Genomic DNA, 18,960 nt, shown 5'->3' on the forward strand with positions numbered 1-18,960 from the left:
AAAATTCAAGTATAACTTTTGACTTCCCAAAACCTTAATTCCTAGTAATAGCCTAATGTTGACGGGAAGCCTTACCAATAACAAACAGTCAATGAACACATATTTTGTACGTTACATGTACTGCATACTGCAGTCTTCCAGTAAAGTAAGCTGAAGTAAATTATTTTTTATTATTTATTTATTTATTTTTGTTGTTGTTGTTTTTAATCTACTTTAATTATCTCAACTCGTTGGAGTGTTTTGTGTCCTTCTACTTAAAGTGTGATTACGATTCAGTTGGGTTTACGGCTGCCATCTTTGATTCTTGTCTGATCTCAGTTTTCCTGCCAGTCTACCAGTGAGGACCGTGGGAGCCCGGCGGTAAAGTAAATTATTTTTTAAATCATAAGGAAGAGAAAATACATTTACAGTACTGTACTGTATTTATCTTAAAAAACCTGCATAGAAGTAGATCTGCACAGTTCAAACCCATGTTGTTCAAGGATCAACTGTAGGTAATTGCATAAACTGGCTTGGGTTCAGATTTGGTCAGCTCCACCACTTCTTTACTGTGTGACCTTGAGCAATTAACTTGACCTTGGGCCTTAGCTTCCTCAGCTATAAAAATGGGGATATTTGCAGGACCTATACCACTGGGCTGTCATGAGGAATAAACAAGGCAACACATTCTAAAACAAAAAAGCCCACAGTCACTGGTCACATGGGTCCGCTCTGTTAAAGATTTTACATCTGCTGTCCCCATTCACAAAGCACAGTGCAGGCCCGCAATAAATGACTTCTGAATCCATGTCTTCCCTGAATCCCAGGGCTCATCCACTGCCGTGGTAAAGCAGTTAGAAAGCATAACATGGTAATACTTCAACATTCTTTTCCTTTTTTTCTCTTATGACCAATTCTTGAGCCATCCTACTTTCTATCCAGATTGTACAAGGGCTCATACCTTGTGCATAAACCTTTGCACGCCCCCCACACATTAAACTCCCCGGTCAAAACACTGATGATGCTGGCTTTGCTATTCTCACAGGAACCAAACTATTTCAAAACCCCCCATTACTCATTTGTTCTGAGGAATCCAGAATTAACCCTCATTCTACTACTGTGCCTACTGGGCAGAAATCCTTCCTACCTCTTCAACTAAAGTCTGCCAACACGAAAGCAAAAACCAGGGCTGCTGCTTTCTCAATCTAGGAAGACCATTAAATATGTAAACATCTTTCGCCTTTTTTCCCCTGCTTTCTCCCTTTTTTCTAGCCAGTGCCTTTAATAGTAGAGGCCCTCTGGGCTCAGGATTACTCACCGACCTTTCTTTGTTTTAACGACTTCTCTTTGTTTTGACCCATTATTCTGATATGCATATATTCAACAACATTACTGATACCTTCTGTGTCAGGGTGGGATCCTTGCCTTATAGGGCTTCTAGTCTGTTCTAAGGGCCCAGTTCTTTGTGCTTCACATTTGCAGCCAACTCACTTGAAATAATACCCTGAATCAGTGGTCAGACAGAAAGAGGAAATCAAAGATGCCACATGATGTCCAGATGCAGAAAAACAAGTTCACCTCAGGCGCCACGCGTCACTTTTCCAAGTGGCCTGGAGATCCCACAGGACTTGGATTTTATAGCCATTTCCACATCAGGGCCTCTGGGGCCTCCAGACGTAGGCCACCTTCCTGGTCTTGAAAAGGGATGCTCCTCACTTTCCCAAGCAGTTCTCGAAGCCAGGAGGAGCCTGGGGACCACAGATCTCAGTCTCTGACTGACTAACCAATGCTCACTTGTGCCTGCCTGTGTGCACCCATGCTGACATGACCCGCCACCACCTCACTCCAATGGCCCCCTTCCCTCTTCTGTCAGTGCTTCTAGGAAGTAGGCAGAGGGGCCATTCCAAGTCCACTGCTCCCCCAGCTGGCAGGGCTCAGGTCGGCAACTGGAGAGGACTGGCCCAGAGACGTCTTCCTTCTAAACCCCCCCCCCCCCCCCCCGAATTTATCCAGTCCTCACAGTTCTTCTCTCCAGGGCTAACCAGTAGGCCTGGCATCACAGCAAGAAAGGGGCCATCCCTGGAGCTGTCCCCAGGCAAGGACCTTGAAGACATTTGCTCATAAAAGGAGAAAACCACTGCCCAGCAATTGCTCTGGCCAGGCCGCCTGTAGGATCTCAGGGCACCAGAATCTTCCAGACAGCTTCCTGGCCACCAGCAGGGCCAGCCTTGTGATCTAGGATCCTCCCTGCTGCGTTATTTGAGAAGCTTTCTTCCTGCCAGCAGTGGGCCAGGTGCCCTGGACGCTGGTGGCCAAGAACAGGCTTCAAAAGGCTAAGTGGAAGGTGACCATCTTCAAAGGGCCCTCCGACTTCCCAGAAAGCTCTGGCACATGGCCCTGACCCGAGGTCAGAGTTTCCTGCAAAGGAACTTGTGACGGCTCCATGAGGGCAGGGACCACGTCTGTCTGGTTCACTGGTGTATCCCCAACAGCCCCAAGCCCCGGGCTGGGATACGGGCGGTGCTCAATATTGATTCGTCATTAACATACAATGACCTCCACCAAGGAAGGAAGGAAGACATGTGGAAAGAGCCCAGCTTTGGGGGTCAGACCGACCCAGATTTGAACCCTTCCGGCTCTACTCCTCATGTGCATCCTCATCTACACAGCGGGGATTAGAATACCCATCTCACAATGTTGTTGTGAGCAGTAGATGGAAATCATATGTAAAGCCTGTAGCCCAGGTCAGGGCAAGAGCACTTTCCGTTTTCAGTTCAGCTCTCACCCGAAGCCCGACACGACACTGTGCCAGCGTGGTAGGGGGAATCCCAGAGCACAATTCATTTGTTTAACTCTTACAACCATCCCATGAAGTAGGATCTACTTAAATCCCTTTTGCGTTTGTGGAAAATAGAGGCACAGGGAGGAAAAGCAACTTGCCCAAAGTCTGGTATCTAGAAGTGGCAGGGCCAAGCCTCCTTGCGATTCCAAAGTCCAAAATTTTAGGGGCTACATTTCTGTCTTTAAAGCCATTGGTCAAAGCATGTTTGCACCTATCCCTACCCTGATGTGATTATGGGAGATACTGGACCACACTGCTAGACCGGAGTTTTCAGCGGCAAAACAAAAAGGCATCCAGGCATCCCCGTGGTTCACGGCTTTGTTTTAAACTAATGGCCTGTTCCTATGAAATTCAATCTCAGGCAAGTTTGCTGATCAAAAACCTCTCTTCTCTCCTGTCCTCTTGCTACCTCCTCTCCAACTATCTACCAGAAAAAGAGACATACAGCTATGTAAAAGTAGGAAAAAGGAAAGGAAAGCGGAGAGTGAAAAAAAGAGCGTGAGCGTGAGCGTGCGCGCCCTCAGGAACAGAGAGGTCTCACTCTCCTAACTATCCCTAAGGACAGCTGCCCACACAGAAGGTCCCGGGGCAGAAGTAGTCTGTCCACATGGAGGCCAACCACATCAAGTCTCGGTGACCCCATGCACCCGAGCAGCAGAGAGAGAATTAAGCCATCTCTTCTAATGGCCCAAACCTCTTCATAAAGAGAGCTTTCCATTTTTCCCCTCTATAAGACTGCATTTGCCCTACTGCCAACCACAGAGGAAATGTCATTACCAAAATAAATCAGTGCTGCACTTGACCTTGCTTCTCAACTGGCTCATGATTCGTGACATCACAATACACTCTACAAATGCTCAGAAATATTGGAAAACCGCCCCCTCACGTCAAAAACACTTGGTATTTCACTAAAAGGCATTAAATTATTTTGATTTTACTCTATGGAATCTAAAATGCTTTCCAGGTTTTCACTTTCAAAATGCTGAAAAGAAAAAGTACGCTCATAGGACCTTAGGAAACTTCAACTCCTGGTCTGGTTTGGGTGCTGGTTCGTGGGTGGTAAGATGCGGAGCAGGCCAGAAGCCAGGGAACAGTAGGCTCTCACCCCACACTGCTCACCAACTCAGTTCCCAGGTGGTGGGGGCTTCCCCATGGAGGCTCCCAAGGCAAATTCCCGCCCCCCCAAAGTCACAGGCAGGTCATCGGCAGCTCCCAGGCATCTGGGGCAGTTCTCCTAAGGGCCTAGTCTTCAGCTCCCAAATCCCTGCTAACCACCATGTTTCCCTTTCAAATTAGCAGAAGCAGCACAACTCCTCCATGGTGGCCAAAGAGATGGGGTTAATGAGATAGGGTTGCGGGCAGTGTTCTCTCCCCAGGGCAGCTGCTTGGAGATGGCACAGCTTCGAGGACCCTGCAGCAAATGCATTTCCTGCACACCCCCCTCCCCCAATCTGGACACACAACCATGCAGCTGTAATTCCTAATGCTGCTTGCTCAAAAGACCACCCCATTTTCAATCAGGTTGGTCATTAACACAGTAAGTCAATGGAATGCTGATTTAAGGGAAAAAAGAATTTGTATATTAACAACAAGAGCTCTCAGGAAGCACTGGGAATCTGATTGTCGTGGGTATTAAAGACATGCTCCCACAACCAGCACTGTGTCTGTCAACATACTCCTCACTCTTGCTGAGGTACAAGTCACAAAATCACGGCATCACAAAATGCACAGGTCCCGAGGACCCAAAGACATCAACTACTTGACTCTTTTTCTTCAGGGGAGAAAACAGAGACACAGGCCAAGGGGTAAGACTGTCCACTGGGGGTAAAGGACTCAAATCCCGAGCTTCTCAGTGATTTTTCCATATTTAGCCCAGTGCCTCTGACACCCAGTGACCAACAAGAGCTCTTACACACTTACTTCCACAAAAAATTATTTCTATGACGGTGTTACAGGCAGAAGGGCTAAGCCTACCACGGCTGCTACATAAAAAGTAAAATCAACAGAGAAGACAACCAAACTGGAGTTGACAAAATTAACTTTTGCTCTGAATTGCTCTCAGCGTGAAACCTCACTCCTAAAGTGGAAGTGCCAGGATGAGAAATGAAGGGCGGGAGTCACCCCCAACCAGGATGTCCAACACCAGGCCGATATTTTAGATTACAATTTCTGGGCAAACAAATGGGAGTTGAACAAGATAGAGCAGCCTGAAGCCACCTTCACAGGTAGAAATGAAATCAGCTTCGAAGAAGGCTCAAAGATTAAAGTACTTTGCTCTGCCTTTAAAATGGGGGAGCGGGGGGGGTTGCATCTTTAGATACAAAGGTAAGACCTTGCAGGTCAATAACCAGGCTGGGGAAGGGTAGCCCAGCAAAGACAGACAGACAGACAGACAGACACACACACACACACACACACACACACACACACTCAGAGGCCCTGAAACTTTCTGCCCACAGCAGCTGACATGGTTCACCCTGAGTCCATTTCACGAATGGACACGAAGAAGCTTCTCTGGCTACAAAGGATCACATGGGAGCGTAAAACAAATGAAGGCTTGGGCTCTCTCTCCCCCGTGTGTGGCACTGACAGGCTAGAGACTCTGATGCTGCAGAAAGCAACATTTCCCTTGTTTCCATTACATCATCCAGGCTGGGGAAGGGGAGGGCGGGGACCACAGCTGGTAGCAGCTGCACCACCATCTGCTTTCTCCTTAGCTGCGTGCGCCAGTTTGAACGGCAGTCTCCTACAGCCCCTGATAGAGGAGGCGCGGTATTAAAGGTACAACACCCTATTATGGAAAAGCTTTCAAATTATTTGGAAATAAATCACTTCCATGATAAGTTAACAACGCCAGGAAGGTTGCTGAGCCAGTTCTCTTTGAGTTTCGGTTATTTGTTTGCATCTCTTCAGACTCAGCTACAGTGCAAACTCTGTCAACTCAACGTGCCCAATTAGACAAGCAGAATGTACAAGCAACCACCTGCCATCTGCTTCCCAAAAGGTAAGCAGCCAAAAAAGTACAGGTCTGCAGCTGGAAGCATTTACGGAAGGAGCAGGGAATAGTCAAACCTAGTACACAAGCCCCAGACTGGCAACGGCTACATGCTGCTGCCTTCGGCATCCCAAGCCATTCAGTTGACCAGTCTTGTCTTCTTGGGCACTCCTGAAGTTTCCTTTGAAACACACTGCTAGGCATCCCCTTGTAGAAGGGGAGACTGGTGAGAGCCTGGGGGTTAACCCCTTGGCCGGCCACTCAACTGCCAACGTGCAACAAAGCAGTAAAATGGTGGTTTGAAGGTCTGATCAAGCTACACACCCATCTCATCTGGCCGATACAGGGCTGTGTTTAAAAAACAAAGTGCTGGCTTTTAAAAATGAGTGATAAGCATCTATATTGCTACCTCTTCCTGGGGTGGGGGGTGGGGAGGGGAGAATCAAGAGATTTGTCAACACAAGGCCCCATTTCCATGTGGCACCAGTCAATTACCAGGAGCTACTGAGCAGCAGGCTTCCATGAGATTGGGCACGTGCTCTGAAGAACCATACCCCACCCGTGGGGGTCCGCATAAGCCACTACAACTAAATCCCTACCTGGACCCTGAGAGCTCTTCTCTAATGCTGTTGAGTGTGTAGAAGAACAAGAAAACCCCTGAGAATGACTTCCCAATGGTCCTTTATGCACTCTTCTGGTTGGTTGAGATTTAGACCCTTGGATGGCCAACTAAAACTCTACAAAGATCATTCCACCCAATACAATGAATGGATGGATCTCAGTAGAGGGCTAACTGCAATCACCCCTTATCATAAAAGCACATTGCAACATCTCAAAGGAGCATTCCAGACCGCTTACCATACATCTTGCCTTCGTCTGATAAGATGATTTTCCTCCTCCCGCATGGTGGGTAGATAGCCAAGGCTTCCTGAAAGCTCTGCTCAATGTCGGGGCTCCAGACGCCTTCTGCATCATTGTCAATTGGCTTATCCGCAGAGTCGCTCATTCTTTCCATGTTTTCGGCAGGGCTCTCACTGCCGCTCCAGCTGCTGGGCTCAATTTTGGCGGTTGGATTTTCCAAGCCGAAGCCTGGAGCCTTTTCAAGCAAATAAACCTAAGAGAGAAATGAAAAGATAGTATAAGGACAAGGTATGACCAACAATACTGCTCTTCCTCGCTCTATTACCTATTCTTCAGGCACCAACTTTGCTTGGAGAAGAACTCCTAGTGGAGAATACAGAATTTGGGGATCCAAGTGGCTTTTGTTCTTTACATATCGCATTAAACATGCATACAGGTAGGCAGAAACTGGATAATCTTCACAGATGTGAGAACGGGGCTCCCTCAGAGTTGCAAGTTCACCGTGAATCCGGCAAAAACACTGACCAGATGCCTACAACCTACCAGGAGCACTTCGCTCACGGATAATCAAATGTCCACAGCAAAACAAGCGGTTTCAAAGAAAATAAAGTAAAACAATTGCTGTGGCAATTGGCACGATAACTTGAAAATGTCAAACCATCCCAGTATTTGTCACTGAGATCACTGAAATGCAAGACGGTGGCAGGTTGGAGGAAGGAGGAGATAATTTTGTTATCACAAATACTCATTCCACTAAAACAGCAATACCAGGGGCCCTGTATCTGCTCCTGGACAGCATTTTTCAGCAGGGCTTCTGCCCTACACACTCAGGTCACTTTGCCACTCTCTGCTTCTAGACTATAACCTTGAAGCCCAGGGACCAAGCTGTCCCCACTCCTGCCTTCCCCGCACCGACTACAAGGGGCCAGCGCATTTGCAGAAATGTTTTACACCTACATGGGGCACTTCATCCGGGAGCCTACCTGGAATTTCTGATCACATGAAAACCATAGGGAGTCTTTCATTTATTTTTCTGTAGCACTGAAGATTACAGAACCAAAAGAAATTTTTCTCAAAGATTTATTCCCCTTAAATTATGCATGTAACCTATGGTCATAATGGGATAAGCTTTCCAAACAAATGTCAAACCGGCACAAACACCAACGTGAAAATGATCTAATCCAGTACCCCCTGCTGTCTGCACACTAACATATCAATATTCCTTTGTTGAAAAGGCATCAGATCATTAATTCAAAGGCTTCCCCAAAAAGGGAGAAGGAATGCTCCTGGGGATGGATCGAAGAGGGGAGGCCCTGGGCTTGAGTGGGGAAGCAGTCACCTGAGAGCAAGCAACCTGTCTTCTCTCTCCTTCTCTCTCCCAGCTGCCGCCCTTCCACCTGCCCTCCCCCAGCTGTGTATATCAACAGATCCCAGGTGCAGAAACTCAGGAGCCCATGAACGTTACACAATTAATGGTGTAACTAGTGGGTGCTTTTGGCTTCGTACCCTGACAGCTTTTGGGATCTAGCAGCACCTGGATAAAAGAAACCCTCAGGTTGTCTGCTTTTAAATGCTGCCATGGATCCATCACTCAAAGAACTTGTCAGCAAAATATTTACTACTGCTTACCAACACATGTACATTAACACAGGACTCTACAAACTGCCCAATGTTGAGAGGTATCAATTATGCCACAAGAAAAGGTTTCGTGATTGACCTGCAGATGAACTCCACAATGCCTCCAGTGTGGGTCTTTTGAATTCTCAAATTATTACATTTTTTTTTTTTTTTTTTTTTGTGGGGATTTTGGAGGCTCACAAAAATTCAAGCTGAGCTGTACCATTCTACCCTAAAGTCTGTTCCGCCTCCAAAGCAGTTTATTGGCAAAAGTATGAGAAGATGAGCAAACGCTCTGAGGTAGTGGCTAATCCACCTTGTCCCTCTCTACCTGACCCAAAACCAGAACAAAACAAAACAAATGGCACACACAAAAGCCCAGGCCTGTCCCTGAGCTCTGAGCCGCTCACAGCAGTATGAACTCACTGCAGGGAGCCACATTTTAGCATGAGCAGTGGATGTGCCCAGCATGCAACCACGACAGCAGAGGGACAGAATCCAGGACAGTGAGGGCCAGCTGAGGGACAAGGGGATCTCTATTTGCCTAAGAAGAACACCACCGTATAAATAAGAGCCTCAGTCTCCAGACCAAAGCACACCAGCACCCCCTGAGCCTATGCTTGACATGCCTTCTTCCTCTTCCTTCAGCTGGTCATACGGTCTGCACTTGAACATCACCAATGGCAAGGAACCCGCTACCTCCCCAGTACCACTTCCTTTGTACTGGCATGCTGAAATCCTTCTATCTAGGAGGCTAAAACCCATGTCCCGGTTAACTTCCATCTATCCATCCCTTGGAGGTCTATCCATCCCTTGTGGGAGCAAAGCCACTCCCCCACCCCCAACACCATTTAGGCAGGACAGGAACAGCCCCCAGGCTCCTGACTGTGATCCAGACTAGACATAATTCACATCGTCCCTCTGCCCAGCCCTCAGAAATGCATCCCAGTTTGTCCACACCCTCCATAAATGACACTCAGAGGTGGACCTATGATCCATAAAACCTCCAAGCTCCCAAGTGTTGTTCCTGAAACTCCTCTCTTATGCAACTGGCTTAGGAGCTAAAAACATGAGTTTATATTTATTCCTATTAAATTCCATTATTTTTACCCTTAAGCCATGACTCCAAGCTGGTAAGATCTTTCTGAATCATTAATTGCCAAGCTTAGTGTCCCTAGACACTGAACAACCTCTAAGAGTTGTCTGTCACATGGGGAGGGTGTAGACCCATTCTGTAGAAGCTCCAAAGAAGATTCTGACTCAACATACGGAAAAATTTCCAGCTAGCTGAACTTCCATGAGGGGTGAAGTACCTTAAAGACAGGTAGTAGAGTCTTGCTGACAACCTCTTCAAGTTACCTCTAAAGCTAAGAATCACTAGTCCTTGGTTAGGGAATGCAATATTAGCTAGCATTAACTGATCCATCCATTTTATTTATTTTTTTTTAAAGATTTTTATTTATTTGAGAAAGAGAGAGAGTGTGTATGTGTGAGAGAGAGAGACAGAGAGAGAGCACGAGCAGGGTGAGGGGCAGAGGGAAAAGCAGACTCTCTGCTGAGCGGGGAGCACGATGCGGGGCTTGAACCCAAGACTCTGGAATCATGACCTGATCCAAAGGCAGACGCTTAACCGACTGAGCCACCCGGGCGCCCCCGATCCATCCATTTTAGTAAATACAGGCACTGTTCTAAATGCTCTCATGTTTTTATTCATTTACTGCAAAGGGAAGAACTCTGTGTCCAGGCTCTTGCAATTTGGTCAACTGGAGCTCAGCAGGATGGAATTACCTACTCTGGACAAGGGCCAGGACATAGCCCCAGAAGCTACCACATACATAATCCACAGAGTTATACAGGCCCTTGGTTTTACAATCCAATTGTAAGATGAGACCCTGTATGGGCAGAGAGTTTCCGATCACAAGACTGGGGCTGGCTGAGGAAAGCTCCCCGTACTGGATACCAAAATAACCATTCTGGCATTCTATTCCTCAGGTCCCTTCCAGGCCGGCTCAAAATCCACCTCATCCTGGAAACATGTATCCAGTGACTCTGAGAGTATCAGCCACACGTTAGGAATATCCTAAAAATGCATCTAATGGGTAAACTACCACCCAATCTACCTGGCTTCTGAATGTATAGCAACAAGCATCTGCTTGTTACCAATAATAAGATCTAATCAAACAAGGTGAGCTTAGAATATCTGTGCCTGCAGAGCTAACATCTTCACCTCCTCATACATCCTTTGAGCAAGGGAGTCAACTTTCACTCGATGCAGTAAATGAAGAACACAGTATTGGGGGTGGAGGACGGAGCATGCGGTATTAAGACTTAACCTGACTTGACTTCCAAACCCAGCTCACCGGCTAGCCTCAACACCCAGGCTAAATTAGTTAATCTCGCAGAAGCTCAGGTTTTAACTTTAAAAGGGAGATAAATTCAATTCAATCCCAACGCAGGAAAGTCATTAAGGGGTAGAGGGACTCTCCCCTCACAGGACTGCCACAGAGATTTATCGAGATACACTGTGTACCACTCAATGTCCCTGGGTGCCTCCGTTTCCATCATTACCACTTTTCCAACGGCTCATTTTTTCCCTAAAATCCTCCTTGGCTACACTATAATAAATTCCAGAAAGAAATGTTACCAGTGACCCAAACATTCCTGTTAACTGCCCCAATAGCTATATTCCCTAAATGGATCATTCTTTCACAATTACCCACTAACACTTGAGGAGAGGTGACATGATTACAGTGAGATGACATCATATGTATATTTGTCCAATACACAAAAGTCTGGGGGAAGAAGGGGGCGAGACAGTCCAATGCAGGTGCTTCTGCCACCAACTCCATTCAAGGGACGCACTCACAAGGGGTGTGACATAGGGCACAGGAATCTGCTGCTTCCTTGATCTTAATTCCTGTAGGTCTCTCATAATGTAAGCATCTCACGCACTTACAGGTGATTTAAGAGCTCTTAAATAAAAGGGTTAGCTTTAACTAACCCTCATGATTAATGAAACACCACTGAACATGAGGGTCACAAAAAATCCATACAGCTTCTTTTAGCCAATGTCTCAACAGTCTATGAGGCAATCAGAAAAGGGCTGGACTAGGCATTAGGACTGAGTAGCCCAGGACCACACAGCACTTGGCCCCCACGTGCCTCAGTTTCCATCATTAACACTGAAGGAGGCCAACTAAGTCATTCATCACCTTGTGTTCCCATATACTCTACCTATAATAAAACTTAGTAAGCTGATTTGTTATTGCACCCCATCCATACCCCAGTCTCCTTGAGGGCAGGGACCACAGTATCCCCAGTGCTAGCAGAGTACCTGGAATAATACTCAATGAAAGAAAGAATATACCAACAACCAGATGGCGTGAACATTCTCTGACATCAGTGTGAGTGAACTTATCACCCAGGCTTCCCATGAGAAGGGCAAGAGTTTCAGCATCCTTTCCCATCCCTGCCATCCCTCACCCTGACTCTGGTCAAGGTTCTAATGAGAAGAGCTCCAAAGAAAATTACCAAACTAGGAAAATGTAAGAGGGCAGACTTAAGCCATGCAGAGTTTGGATAACCAAGAGTTGGCTGTCTGATCCAGTTTTTTATTTAGCAGTCAAAATTACAACCAACAGTCCTTCTGTGGTAAAGACACAAATGCGGGGGTGCCTGGGGGCTCAGTCGGTTAAGCGCCAACTCTTGATTTCAGTTAAGGTCATGATCTTGGGGTCAAGGCACTGAGCCCTGTGTCAGGCTCCTTGATCAGAAGGGAGTCTGCTGGAGATTCCCTCTTTCTCTCTCCCTCTGCTCCCCCTGCCCCGCGCCTTCACGCACGCGCTCTCTCTCTCTCATAAATCTTTAAATGAAGAAGACACAAATCTGGTTTGGGTGCTCAAGGAGGTAAGTTTCTGCTTCAACAAACAAACATTACTTTGAGTGGAATGGTAATTCTTGAGATACAATACTTTACCTTCTTTCTTTTCTTTTGGCCCCTAGAGAAAACAGAATCAGAAGATGACAGCTATAAGAAAAGCTACAAGGGAGGCAGAGTGGTGAGGGTGTGAAGGCCGGAAGCCCAAGAGGTGGCCAAGGAAGAAATGTGAAGAGGTGGAAAATGGTAGCAAAGCAAATTTGAGTGAGCAGGGGAATGAAAAAGGCAACACAGGTTGTGACACTAAAAGGAAAGCTAAGAAAGATTTCTATAAGCTCAGAAGAACGTGGACATAGGCAACAGTGGGAGCCATTTAAAGAAAGAATCACATGGTTGAAACGGTATTTGTAGTAGACAACTCAACTACACATCTGATGGCTCTAAGGTCACTCTGATTTTAGTCAAAGCCAAATTTTTCTTCTAAGAAAAAAGCTGACCTCCAATAAAAAGACTAGGAAAAATTACGTCTTACTTCCAAAGTGAACTGGTACATCAAATCCAGATTCAACCTCCTCCCAATAAACCATGTTTCCAGCACAATGCCAGAAGCTTTCACCGAAAGCATTTTTAATCATTGCACTACTCCCACTGGGTATTATCTCCACCCTATGAGGTCCAGAGACCTAAATAAGTTGACAAAAGTCATATACTCAACAAAATTTGAATCCAGGAGTCATTTCGGCAGCTAGAATGCACCATCCATGGGATTAGCCGACTCAAGTACACTCTCACTAGACAGTGAGTTGGACGCTGGATTTCAAAGGGAGAGAATGTAGGCAGTGCTGAATGCTCAGCTCCGTCTACAACTGACACCCTCAAGCACAGTCTAATTAATTCCTAATGAATAGTGATTATGCTGACTCACCTCCCCGGGTAGTTGGGAGGAATGTCAGGCACTAAAGATAGTTCATCGCTTTTGCATATTTAAAGTGGGGCAAGTTACTAGTCCCCATCATTTCAGACACTAGCCAAACCTGCCAACGAGTGGCCAGAGACATACAGGACTGATGGCCTGGATTTGGGAGGCAGCCTCCAGAGAAACGGAACTGGAGAATGTAAGTCATTGTCAGCGCAGAATGCTCAGGGAATGCCAACACTGAGAACTGAGGCCATGTCTGCCATAAAGCTGGTAGCAGTCAGTGAGCCTTGGTGTCATAAATTCCAACTGCCAACAGGTTCTAATTTCAGCAGGAAGGAGTGGATAATTACTCCTTCTCATTTTCAAAAAATCACTTCCATTATCAACAGGATCCATCAACAAGCCAACACCTCTTCACCAAGACCCAGACGCTGACCACCCCATGAGAGGACTTTGGCATTACCCTTCTGAGATTCCCTGATGAATACTCCTGCTCCATCAGCTCTAAGTACTTGCCCAGGTGACAATTCAAGAAAGGCTTTGATTGATTTCATGCTATGTAGCTCTGTATTACTAGCCTTTAGGGGAATCACTTTCCCCAACCCCTTAAGGAATCTGTTAGCCACTGAGAACAGAAATCTCAGCCCCTTCCTTTCTGCCACCATCACCCCCAGTCAAGCTAATCACTGCTCTGTTTCATCATAAGAAACCTTCAAAAGAACCAGGCCATAGACTCAGGTCCAGGTAGTCTATCCAATCTGACCATTCCCAAGTGAAGACTGGATATCAAGACCGTGCACTCATCTGGGAAGCCTGAGCTGGATGGCATGACCTGCAGCCTGGGTCATGGATCCCCAGGAGGTGGACTATTTAACACATTGCAAAGCCAGAAACAGAAGTTTCTTTCCTGCTCTAAGAGAAAAAGAAATGCCACAAGAGTTAGCATAAGTAGCTGTCAGTGGACATTCAAAAGAAAAACTCGTAGGACCCTTCCCAGGGGTAACAGTCAAAGAAAACCCAAAACTAACCCCCCTCAATTCCAGCAGGTTTGTAGAGTGAACATATATTTCAGGTAGACTCATCAATCATAATGCTTATTCAAAACAAAGAAAACAAACACCATGAAGAGAATACTCCTTAATCACTAAGTTACATATAATGTTACTTTCTTAGTCCGTGAGGTTCACCATCAGATTATTGTGATGCCTTCTCGTTTTAGATGACAATGAGTACAAAGTTAAAAAATCAAGAGTTGACAGTTTATATTTTAAAAGATACCAACACAGCAGGTAAATACATTCACTACGCAAGACAAACATTTCAAAAGGGTCCATCTCAACCCCCTACCAAGGAGGAGTGCCTAGAAATGAGCCTCCCGGGGTAGCAAGTCTGTAGGTCATGACTGGGGTGTCATCCTTCTTACAAAAGGCCATGGGGACTCACTCAGTGTTGCACAGCTTGTTGCCAGCCAACTTAATGATATGTTGGTTCTGGGCTGACTCCGAGTCACAACAGCTGACCTGCCCAGATGCAGTTCCTCTGGCTGATTTGGAGTTCTAATTCTATTGCATCAGGAACAGCCCTCCCTAGTCCACACACAGAAATGGTCCCAGACCATCCACTTTTCTAGCTCCTATGACTTGGGGTGCTTCTCTCACTCTGGCCATGCCTATTTCTACCCTGGATTATTGACACAGCATGCAAGGAGACAGAAGCAATAGGTAAATCCACAGCTCACTTCGGACTGGGTCATAAGTCAATCATCAAGAACAAGTGAAGCATTTGAAAGTGCTGAACTGTGAAGTCCAAGCTCTGCTGCAGTTCTTGTACTGGGTACACTGGCATTCAAATGCTGTCTAAAGATCCAACAGACCCACATGAATCTCATCGGCACTGGCATTAGAAGATCCAAAATCAGAAACTTGGTTTCTGCAGGAAGCACTGTTGCTCACCAGGACAAAAGAACTCACCTCAGTTGGTTAAGCATCTGACTCCTGATTTCAGCTCAGGTCATGATCTCGGGATCTTGAGATCGAGCCTCAGCATGGAGCCTGCTTGAGATTCTCTCTCCATCTCCCTCTGCCTTCCCCCCTCCTCTAGCACTCCCTCTCTCTTCCCCTAAGTAAATAAAATCTTTAAAAAAAAAAAGGGGGGGGGGGGAGAAGAACCACCAACACCAACACCACCACCACCACCACCACCACCACCACAATCTAGGCTCCAGTGTGTGTCCAGGAGGAAAAAACTACTCTTTCGTGTCACCTTCAGGTAACCAAGGTCACAATTCATCACAATGCATTGTGTCCCTTTCCAGCCTCTCAACCATCAAAAATCAGGATATTGCTTTTTTGTGTGGGTGTTGGGTCTGGCCATTTCTAAGGGATCCGAGCATACAGATACTCATCCCAAATCACACATGAGTATCTCAAGTCCCAAAACATGATCCTAACACTCCCTGGAAGCAGAAATTGAGCCCCTGAGCCCTCTAGGACCTCGGACAGTGGCAGGTGGCATTAGGAGACTGGATAAAAGTGAACACCACAGAACAGCGGCTATAACTAACCTTTCTGATACCACAGTTACCTTAGAGAAAAAGTTTATTCCAGGAGCCCTCGATAAATCACTTTTATGGAATTAGGCGTTTATGAGATGCCACTGGCATACAAAGTCACTGAATTAGTCACTGGATTTCCTCCAAGAAGTTGAAGATGGCCTTCATCACATTTCACAGAGTGCTCTTTACAAAGATCCCAAAGGAAAGTTCGATAACAAGACACCGTGTGTGTGTGTGTGTGTTGTTGTTTTATTTGTTTTTTACCTTGTGGTCAACCAAATAGGCCTTGGCTTTACTCACTGGCTGCCAAGTGTTCTGAGCCACACCGGCAGGCCCCTCAGAGAGAGCACAGAGGTTATTTTGGTCAGCAAGTTTGGTTTCATTCCCAAATCCACTTTAGATCCCTACCTCCCTCCACACCTCCACCCCCTTCTTCTTTCCTGCGGTTCCCTACTTTTAATTTATGCTATTTTACAGCCTTGCAAGCTGCCTTAAATTCATTCTGAAACAAAAGAGGGTAGAAACACTAAAGGGGAAATTATTTCTCTTTTCTAATCATCCATTCCCATGTCCGTCACCATGTGCCAGGCACCAGAGAAATGGAGTGAAATAAATATGCCATCCTCCCTGCCCTCAAGGAGCAGCCTTCGTGCTGAGAGACAGATACTGAAGTTCATTCTTTTTCCTGACTTCCAGCCCCTCCTCTGGGAAGCCTGCCCTCCCCTCCCTTGGTTTCTGCAGGAAGCACTGTTGTTCACCAGGACAAAAGAACTTACCTCACTCACTGCACAGGAACAATTTAGTGCCTGCCACCTTTGCAGGTTTGTGAGATCTTTAGGGCTTAGGTCCAGGCCTTTAGTCATCTCCCTATCCTTGGCCTTTAACAGAATGCCTGGCACACAGTCATCGCTCCCCCAAAATGACGACTGAGTGGATGTCTGAAAAAATGAATGAGCAAGTGAATGAATGCAGGATGTCAAAGGAGGGATGGCCAAAGTGCTGTTGGAGCACAGACACGGGAGCTGATCCTGCCTCTCGGATCAAGAAGAGCCTCACAGGAGGGGAGGTCCAGGCTGGTCTTGACGCCTAAATAGGACTTACCAGGCCCATTACAAGGGCTCAGGGGGCCCTGTTTGGAGAAGAGGGTCCGTGCGTGGGATGTGCTAATGAAAGGACAAAGCAAGAAAGCAGAAAGGTTGGAGCAGAGCTTAAAAAAGCAAACTGAGCCACCTCACACAGGGCCCCTCACACGCCACGCCAAAAGCTCTGGGCTGATTCAGACCACGGCCAACATGAGAACAGCAGTGACACCAGGAATGTGCCATCTGAAGGGGCATGTGCATCTATTTGGGAGCATGAAGGATGAAGAACAGATAATTTTATAAATTTGAAATCAGAATTTTTTAAGCAAAAGCACTTTTCAGTGTGTTCCAAGGCCAGAGCAGTCTTCCGGATAGAGTCAAGGGTTCCAATGGGACACATCCTTTAAGCGTTCCAACTTTAGAGAGATGTTCTAGAGACAGTGGACACAGGGGTGCTTTTTTAAACAGCCCAGAGCCGCCAGACGACCTCCACTCAGTGCCCTGTCACTCAGCTCTTCAATTACTGCTCATCAGACTTTGTCTTCAAGCACCCTACATTATTGCCCTGGTCCCCAGAGAGGGCTATGTGCTGATGGCAGTCAGCCCCCGAACCGGCACGGGGACTGGACTGCTGTGCTCTCACAGAGACACACACATCTGAGAACGGCCAACAAGCAAACACCAGCCCAATGGCGACACACGCAAACGTATAAATTGACCAAAAACATACCCTGCTTGTTCCCAAATGTCCACTGGTTCCCGATGTTATGGATATCATGGAGTCCCCACTCTTCAAATGAGAAATGCAAGCTGCCATTTAATGAGGACACAGTGACAGAGTAGCTGCAAAACAGGTCTTACACTGGGAGGGATGCAAATTCAGGGACCAATTAAAGCCTCACCCTTGCCCCCATCCCAGTCCTCCACATTTATACCCAGTTCAACTTCAGCGGGAGCATTAATCTTGGCACTTTGGCTAGAAATTGGCCAGGAGAAGAAGAGTATTATTCCCCCTTTAGACAATAAGCCACTCATTCAAAAATAAATACATAAACAAACACGTGAGAACCTACTGTGTGCACAGTACCAGCTCTAAGCAGTACACAAACACTAGGCAAAGAGAAGTACCTACGGGAAGGCTGAGGCACCCACTTCTGGAATCAGGCCTCCCTGTGCCTTCACTTCGGCAGGCCCTAGGGTGCTCTGGAGGAAAGCAGACCACCAGACTCCTCCCTCCCCCTCCCACCTCACCAGTAAACGAGTCCCCCGTATCAAGCAAGAAAGGCAAAAAGGCCACAACTCGATTCAATCGACATTTCTGCAGCTCCCCAACACACACACATGGGAGGAGTGTCTTTAGGGGTTTGTTTCCTTCCAGGATCTCTTCTTCTTCCAACACAATCTGCTAACCCTGGTAGAGGAACAAGGAAGGCCGAACCTTCAACTCATCTCTCACTCATCCAACTGGAATCCATTTCCGATCCCACCTATGGAATCCCACTGCTGCCTTCCCTCTTGCTTGGCCTCTCCCTTTCGGGGACTGTCCTGGTGTTGATTCCCCATCAGTCCAACTGACTGACATGACTCTATGTGTAGGATTCAACTTGAAGGCCAAAAAGGCCCCAAAGGACACCAAACAACCCCAAACCCACACACCAGGCATACTTGGCACTGAGGATCTTTCTCTAAAAGCATTCATGGAAATCCAAAAAAGATTTCCAAGGTCCTGGGTGCAGGGACCCAATTGCAGAGCCCCCTCAGAGGGACTCTGCTACTCAGGGAACCTGGCTGCAGCAGCACCCAGGCTCCCCCACCCCTTCCAATGCAACTCAATCCTGAGAACGTCCACTGGGCCCCCCATCCCCCAGCTGCATGCCCTCCGCACTCCTCCATCCCCATGGACTCTGCTCCTGATGGGCCCCCCATCCCCCAGCTGCATGCCCTCCGCACTCCTCCATCCCCATGGACTCTGCTCCTGACTTCTCGGAACTGGGCAGTGGCCTGTGTCCCCATACCACCAGCACCCCTCACAACCACATTCTGCCCAGTTCCCAACTCTGGACGGAGATTGGGATAACATGGGTTAACATGGCTTCTTAAAAACACGATCCCAGCTTTGATGCTAGAAGTACTGAATCAGAGTCCCCAGGAAATGTATTTTTGGCAAGTCTCTCTCGTGCTCTTCTTTGGCCAGAGGAGTTTTCCTAAAACGCATTTATGACTTTTATCATATG

The 18,960-nt window shown here is 46.9% G+C and overlaps 1 protein-coding gene across 6 annotated transcripts in view; it reads right to left on the reverse strand.

Annotated features, from left to right (window-relative positions):
- The window catches only part of TEAD1 (TEA domain transcription factor 1), a 178,232-nt gene extending 171,307 nt beyond the window's left edge, over window positions 1-6,925 (reverse strand). For 5 of the 6 annotated variants that reach the window (XM_044919669.1, XM_044919667.1, XM_044919668.1 and 2 more), the window contains exon 1: window positions 6,675-6,919. In XM_044919669.1, the coding sequence (XP_044775604.1) occupies window positions 6,675-6,831 (157 nt within the window). In that variant the 5' untranslated portion in view covers window positions 6,832-6,919. Of the gene's footprint in view, window positions 1-6,674 lie in introns of all 6 variants that reach the window. The other variant, XM_021685311.2, reaches the window with a different exon arrangement.
- Between the last annotated feature and the right edge of the window lie 12,035 nt (window positions 6,926-18,960).

Source organism: Neomonachus schauinslandi, chromosome 11 (genome assembly GCF_002201575.2).
Source record: "Neomonachus schauinslandi chromosome 11, ASM220157v2, whole genome shotgun sequence".
In the NCBI taxonomy this organism is placed as follows: domain Eukaryota; kingdom Metazoa; phylum Chordata; class Mammalia; order Carnivora; family Phocidae; genus Neomonachus; species Neomonachus schauinslandi.